Source organism: Drosophila guanche, unplaced genomic scaffold (genome assembly GCF_900245975.1).
Source record: "Drosophila guanche unplaced genomic scaffold, DGUA_6, whole genome shotgun sequence".
Classification (NCBI taxonomy): domain Eukaryota; kingdom Metazoa; phylum Arthropoda; class Insecta; order Diptera; family Drosophilidae; genus Drosophila; species Drosophila guanche.
In genome coordinates, this window is record NW_022995752.1 from 218,843 (window position 1) to 225,633 (window position 6,791).

The 6,791-nt window shown below is 48.1% G+C and overlaps 2 protein-coding genes across 2 annotated transcripts; one reads left to right on the plus strand and one right to left on the minus strand.

Annotated features, from left to right (window-relative positions):
* Nucleotides 1-3,120: 3,120 nt before the first annotated feature.
* On the minus strand, nt 3,121-4,336 carry LOC117587680. Its single transcript, XM_034278571.1, has 4 exons — nt 4,205-4,336; nt 3,688-4,142; nt 3,350-3,637; nt 3,121-3,295 (listed from the first exon to the last, which is right to left on the minus strand). The coding sequence occupies exons 1-4, from the start codon at nt 4,315-4,317 to the stop codon at nt 3,141-3,143; spliced, it is 1,011 nt and encodes a 336-aa protein (XP_034134462.1). The 5' UTR covers nt 4,318-4,336; the 3' UTR covers nt 3,121-3,140.
* Nucleotides 4,337-4,727: 391 nt separating this feature from the next.
* On the plus strand, nt 4,728-6,044 carry LOC117587665. The gene is made up of 4 exons (XM_034278556.1): nt 4,728-4,921; nt 4,985-5,439; nt 5,495-5,782; nt 5,835-6,044. Exons 1-4 carry the CDS (start codon nt 4,809-4,811, stop codon nt 5,981-5,983), a joined length of 1,005 nt encoding a protein of 334 aa, XP_034134447.1. The 5' UTR covers nt 4,728-4,808; the 3' UTR covers nt 5,984-6,044.
* Nucleotides 6,045-6,791: the final 747 nt, after the last annotated feature.

Consider the following 6,791-nt stretch of genomic DNA (forward strand, 5'->3'; position numbering starts at 1 on the left):
TGGCATTCTGGCTGGCACATGAATAAATTATCAACTACTTCTGCTTGTACTTCTCGTTGTGTGTGAGGTGGCAAAAGTCCTTCTGCTCTCGGCTGGTAGTTAACTTTCTGTGCGCTCTAATTGCGGGGCCTTGTCGCCAGGCCATTAGAAGTCGGCCCTAATGGGTCTCGGGGAGAACTTGGAGTTGTGTCGAAGAAGCCACAGCAACATTAGCGCATAAAAAAGGCATTTGTAAGACATGAAAGGCACTCAGTCAGTCAGGGCCAGGTGGTTGCCTCTCCAGCTCCAGCTCCAGCTCCAGCTCCAGCTCCATAATCCCCCGCCCGAAGGAGCACAACAAAAAGGAAGGACAAATCAATGCAGGTGTCACAAATGTCAGACGACTGCTCTTGGAGCCTGTCCTGGAGGATATTAATGTCGCCAAGTGAATTGATGATGCCGATTGTTGTTGTCCCAAGGCATAAGCCGATTTGCCATCTTATCACAGGCCCATCCCATCCCATCCCATCGCATCCCAGGCACAAGGCTTTTGATTCTCTCTCCCCGTGTCTCCGTGTCCGCTTTTGACTGCCTCTGATTGTGATTCTGATTCCGATTTCAATCTCTGAAGCTCTGAGCTTTCATAATGGGCTTCCCCTTCGTCGATTGACAGGCATAATAAATCATGTGTTATAGTATTAATCAACCGGTTGCCCTGCCCTGCCCTGCCTTTTGGTTGCTGCTCTCCTTTGAGGTAATCGCTTGACATTTATTGCAGTTACCCCTGGGAGCCGAAGGACTTAAAGCCTCCAAAGTAGGCGCCGTGGAAAGTGCTCCTTGTGCTCCTGGGTTGCTCGTCTTTTGCTTTGCTTGCCATTTTCTTGCATTGTTTCTCTAATTGCTATTTGTCGCAGTGTCCTTCAGTGTGTCCTTCCACACAGAGAGAAGTAAAGCCGTCTGGCCGTCACATTAAGAACTTGTAAAGTTAAATTAAGTGTTGCGTCCACTAGGCAGAAAAAAAGCAAAGCGGGGGAGCAGTTGCAGAAGTTCTAAATGGAATAATTGCTGAACAATATTCAACTGACAAATGTAGAACTCTGGCTCCACACTTTGCCTGCATCAATGCCCCGAAAAAGTAACAATTTCTGTAACCGCCCACTGCCAGGCTTGGCTAGTAATATTATTTAATTCGCAGACTGGTAATTGTAATGCAATTAAGAGATTAGCTGGGAATGCCATTAGGCTTTATTCCGACAGGACAGCAGTGGGGATTGGGGTCTGCCTAGTTGTCGGGAATTATTCTACTCATTTCTTTCCATTCGCAAGCACTTCAATCACCAGACAGCCCCAGCCAAATACGAATGAAATGCACTTGTCAATTATTTAAATGACATTCTGCAACATGCTTAAGTGTTGACACAGGACGTGGAGCAACTTAATGTAATTGCTGTCGAAGGAGCAGCAAAAACCCCCAAATACGATACAAAAAAAAAGAGGGAAAACCCCGCAGGCATGTGGGCCGTCCACACGGTCCATTTAAATAAACCCAATGTTGACTTTGGCAAACTAGTTTCTAGATTTCTTTTTCGAGTATTCTTTTTGTTGAAAATAAATGTACTTGGATTTTATTTTGCTTTTCCATTTGATTTGATTTCCTGCCTAGGTCTACGACCGACTCCTGCTTCTGGGAGTTCCTTTTCCAGCTGATTTCAGCAAAAATCACAAATCAAATAAAGCAAATTGAATAAAAGACAAGTGCCACGCCTCCCACAGCCAGCAACTGTGGAAACTGTGGAAACTGTGGAAACTCTGGAAACTGTGGGAGCATCCAAAGTTCGGTTCGGACTGTGGAAATGGGCATAGAAATAGGAAAGGGCGTGGCAGCGGATGGAGTATAAAAAATTAGTTGGCGGAGGCGGAGGAGCACAGAAATCAAAATGTTCGCATAAAAGAATTATCTGTGCTTAAGTTGGATTATCCCTGGACCATAGAATCCAATTGCCAATTGAATGAAAAGATGTCACAGATTCGATTTTGCAGCTCCACTTTCCTGCCCATCCCCCCCCCCCTCACTGTTATCGACAGCCACTTGAAAAATCTGTGAGGGCAAACGCTCCTCGAGTATCTGTCGTTGTATGCATTTTCCTTTTCTTTTATCCAGTTTCATTTGATTTTCCTTGGGCTTAGGCCACAACCATTTCAATGTCTTTGTCTGCGTGTGGCGGCTGGGGGCCTGGGAGTGGCCAGGGTTTTGGGTTAGACAAATGTTTTAGTGCTATCAAGAAGCAGGCAGAATGGAGGTGGTCCTGAATGGAGGAGGGTACATGTGTCCATTAACTGTGTTTTGGGTTGGGCATGGATAATGTGGGACGCCTTTTCGATCCTGAGTGTTGATAACCCCAAAAAGCGTTTGGTATTGAACAGCTGCTGCTGCTGCTGATGTAATCCAAATGTAAGCAGCGCCAGTGTGTATGTATTCGGTGAGCATAAGTATTCCCGTTATGAAAGCGCACGGCTGCTCCCAAGCGGGGGTGGAAACCATAATGGAGCTAAGCCCGCTCTCGTACCGTAATGATCGTGAGAGCAAGCGCGTGCTCACTCTCAGAGCGCTGCTGGAGAGCGATAACAGCAATGTAGATGGGTGAGCTAACAGCGCTGTTACTGTCTGTTAACGGGGAGAGCAGGCTGTTAAACTGGGCTGTTAACAGTGTTGCTGCCCCGCTAGCGCTGCTCTTTTGAACAGTACTGTAGCCGGTTCGTTACTGTCTGTTAACGGGGAGAGCAGGCTGTTAAATTGAACTGTTAACAGTGCTGCTGCCCCGCTAGCGCTGCTCTTTGGAACAGTACTGTAGCCGGTTGGTTACTGTCTGTTAACGGGGAGAGCAGGCTGTTAAACTGGGCTGTTAACAGTGCTGCTGCCACGCTAGCGCTGCTCTTTCGAACAGTACTGTATACCGGTTGGTTACTGTCTGTTAGCGGGGGGAGCAGGCTGTTAAATTGAACTGTTAACAGTGCTGCTGCCCCGCTAGCGCTGCTCTTTTGAACATCTTCCGCACATTGATAACTGACTGGCTCTCCACTCTTGATAATGTCTTTAAGTCTTATTTATATTTAACCAACAGAACATGAATATATCCAACCAATAACTAATCATTACTCCATCAGCATAAAGCTCCTTCGAGATCCACGGCATCGCTCTTGTTGGCCTTGGGCGCAGCTTCAATCTCCCGAATAACGTCGTTCCAGAGACTCAACTCCCGTTTGATAAAGTCCAGTATAAGGGGCAGCTCATAGGTACGTAGACTGGGCTTTATGTCTGAGTAATGGAATGTCCAGCTCACAGTCCAGAGTGATAATTATTTCCACTCACCCCGCCGCTTGCACAGCATTTTATACAGGGTGACGATGCAGTCGATGGATCGTTCCTTGTCCAGATTGTTGTTGGCTATGACGTCCTTGCAGCTGCTCAGAATCTTCTCCCACTTGAGGCACATCTGACTCGCCTGGTTGTACGAACGCTCCAGTCTGCCCAAATCGGTCTTGAGGCCCAGCACGGTGAGGGCCGCCTTGCTGGTCACATGTAACATTTGCTGACGCATCTGCTTGATTTCCTCTATTTTCTGGCTCTGCAGTTGGCTGATCTCCACCTGGGCAAGCACTGGAACAAGAACAAGATACATTGAATGGGCTTCTGTGTAAATGACTTACTGAGTGCATCGCAGCGATCGATGCAGTCCTTGGGTGTCACAAAGATATCGGAAACTTTTACTATGTCCTGAAGGACGCACTCGTAGGGCTGAAACTCGGCCACCGTGGCCTGAAGATCAGTGCGGAATGCCTTCAGCACGGCAATGGAGCTCTTGAAGGAATCGATTCCCTTGTTCAGCTCCACGTGCAGTTCCCGCTGCTGCTGTATGACCTTGTCCGCTGCCTGCTTCTTGTCCACGCAGTCCTTGAAGAAGCTGTTCACCTCGATGAAGCGCTTCCTGAGTCTCTCCTGCATCCTGTACATCTTCCGAATGCGCTGATTGCCGACCTGGGACTGGCGCTTTGCATTTTGAAGCATCTCCTGCTGCAGCTCCTTCATCGCATTGTTCTCGCGAAGATTTTGTGTGTAGAGCAACTCAATCGAATCTCCAGCCGAGTCCCAGTTGGGAGGTTTGCTAAGGTTTGCCATTCGGTATTATTAGGTAAGAGCTGCTTATTGGCTTATTAATTAACTTACACAAAGTATTTGTCCTGCTGGCGAGAGGCGCGATAGTCGCCAACGGCCTGCTCGGGACGCAGATCCAAGTTCCCCACCACATCGATTGTGGTTGTGGGCTTTTGGCGCGGCATTCTCGTGTTTTATATAATAATTCCTTTCAAAATATATAATAATCTATCTCTGCTGTATGGAGAATGTGCTTCTCGTATAGGTTTTGGGCCACTGTTAGACTGTGGAAGACAACTCCTGTTGCGCCTACTGTTTGATTGTAAAGTAATTCTCAAATGAATTAGAATCAGCCAGCAAAAAGTGCGAAAATATGCTGATCAAGTTATGCCGCGTTCAAGCGCTTCTCACTACGTTCCTCCACGTTTTCTTTGTGCAATTTCCACGCCCTTGGCAACTATTTCCTTGGAGATTTGATGTTGTTCGCTCCTCCAGGCAACGGAATGTTTTCTTTGTTTCAGCCAGGTAAAATAATGTTCCAAGTAGGTCGCGCACTTTCTGTTACAATAGTAAAACACAGCTCCAAGCAAGCAGCAAACAGAAACTCACCAAATTATTAGCCTATACATTTCTTTGAAACATTTTATAGTCAGGGCATTCGGTCAAAGGCTCGAAGATGCCGCGCGTTAAGCCCACCAAGAAGCTCGATGTGCTGGGCAACTTGGACCTGCGGCCCGAGGATGCAGTCGGGGACTACCTCAACTCCAAGATGCAGGACAAGTTCTTTGTGTAAGTTCTCATCACCTTCCTCCTCCTCCTGCTCCACTCGCTTAAAACTCGATTGAAGAACAGCAAACCGCCAAACTCCGACTCTGCCGGGGACTCCATTGAGCTGTTGTTCATTCAGAATCATCGGGAGCATGACGCGATGACCAAGCTGCAGACGGAGATGCTGGCCAGTGCCAAGCGGCAGACGGAACTGAACTCTTCCCGTGTGCGAAAGATGTACAAGATCCAGGAGCGACTCAGGAAGCGCTTCATCGAGGTGAACAGCTTCATCAAGGACTGCGTGGACAAGAAGCGGGCGGCGGACAAGACCATCAACGATGAGATTGTCCTTCACGGCGAACTCAGCGAGGGCATACGGAACTTCAAGGGCTCGATAGACGAGCTGAAGGCATTCCGTGAGGCGCTCAAGGCCACCGTTCAGGAGTTCCAGCCCTACGAGAAGGTTCTGGACGAGGTGGTCAAGGTCTCCGACATATTCGTCTCGCCCAAGGACTGCATGGATCGCTGCGATGCGCTAAGTGAGTGAACGCGATGATGGGTTGAGCTCAGAATTATTCCTGTTGTTTCTTGTAGTGCTTGCACAGCTTGAAATCAGCCAGTTGGAGCAGCAGAAGCTCCAGGAAATCGAGGCAATGCGCAAGCGAATGGTGAAGGTGACGAACGAGGCTGCCCTCACGGTGCTGGGCCTCAAGAATGATTTGGCCAAGCTGGAGCGCTCGTACAACCAGTCGCGCAGCCTGTGCCTGAAGTGGGAGGGCATTCTGGCCACCACCAAGGATACCATAACCCACAGCTACATGGACAAGGAGCGCAGTCTGGACGGGGTCAATGTCCTCTACCGCACACTCTGCCGTCGTCGTGGTAGGTGCATGATCTTACCAAATAAACTTTGATCTCGCTGAACTCCACGCAGATATCCAACCCTCTGCATCTCGTAATGACGTGGAGAAACAAATGGATTTCATCAAGTCCGAGGTGGAGATATTGCTGGGCGTTCTGCAAGCCTCCCAGAGCGATAGCAAGTCGGATGCAAATGCCACTGGGGATTTTGCCCTCTGCTAGTTGGCTCATAATTAAATGTTCTTTCGTTGCAAATAAATTGTGAAGAGTGCCACCAAAAGAATTTTATGCTGAAACTTATCGGAGCTTCTGCTTTCTTTTCGTGTCTTGGGCTTTGACCCAGCACTGCAGTTGGTGACTGTTATTAATTGTTCTCGGCTGCACTCGCTTGTTAATGCCACTTTCTAATTGCTTTTACCTCATAAATCTCCTCCTTGGCCCGTGCTGTGCGGTGGATGCCCGGGTTTTTGTCATCATAAGTCACCGAATTGCCGGACACTCAAGACAAATGTGACGCTGGCTTATTTAATTAGAAGCAGACCCTGGCTGGCAGACAGAGGGCCAAGTGCGAGTGCAGCTAACGGCTCTGGCCTGTGCATCAATTGGACATTGAGCACAAACTGCGCCAACTTCGCTTGACGGCTTTTTAATTACGTCAGCCGGGGAAGTGTTTTTGCCCACTCGACAATTATTATTCTCCATGGCTAACAAAAGCCATTGTCAATTCTTCTGTATTTTCCTTCTATTTTTTCAATGGGGCAAAACTTTTTTAATTACCCCCGAAAAGCGACACTGGAAAAAAAAGGCACAAGAGCCGAGGGGCTCGCATTTTCAATTATATATTGACAGTCGACTCGGTTCGTCGTTTAACCTGTCGACCCCTTGACATGACACTGCCCTTCCCCCGCCTTTGCTGAAAACTTCTCACCCAAAAGTTTCGGGGCTTAACACTTTTATTGGCATGCAACTTTAATGTCCCCAGCGGGGCTGGTCGTTGGCTGTGGCAAAAAGTGGTGCAGTTTTTTGTTAT

What these genes read in the sequence shown, in the direction of transcription:
- LOC117587680 (XM_034278571.1), bottom strand. Translation starts at nt 4,317, where the DNA reads ATGCCGCGCCAAAAGCCCACAACCACAATCGATGTGGTGGGGAACTTG. An exon ending in CAGCAGGACAAATACTTTGT is followed by an intron (nt 4,143 to 4,204) that starts GTAAGTTAATTA and finishes GGCAAACCTTAG; the next exon opens with CAAACCTCCCAACTGGGACT. An exon ending in AATGCTGTGCAAGCGGCGGG is followed by an intron (nt 3,296 to 3,349) that starts GTGAGTGGAAAT and finishes TCCATTACTCAG; the next exon opens with ACATAAAGCCCAGTCTACGT.
- LOC117587665 (XM_034278556.1), top strand. Translation starts at nt 4,809, where the DNA reads ATGCCGCGCGTTAAGCCCACCAAGAAGCTCGATGTGCTGGGCAACTTG. An exon ending in GGATCGCTGCGATGCGCTAA is followed by an intron (nt 5,440 to 5,494) that starts GTGAGTGAACGC and finishes TGTTTCTTGTAG; the next exon opens with TGCTTGCACAGCTTGAAATC. An exon ending in CACACTCTGCCGTCGTCGTG is followed by an intron (nt 5,783 to 5,834) that starts GTAGGTGCATGA and finishes AACTCCACGCAG; the next exon opens with ATATCCAACCCTCTGCATCT.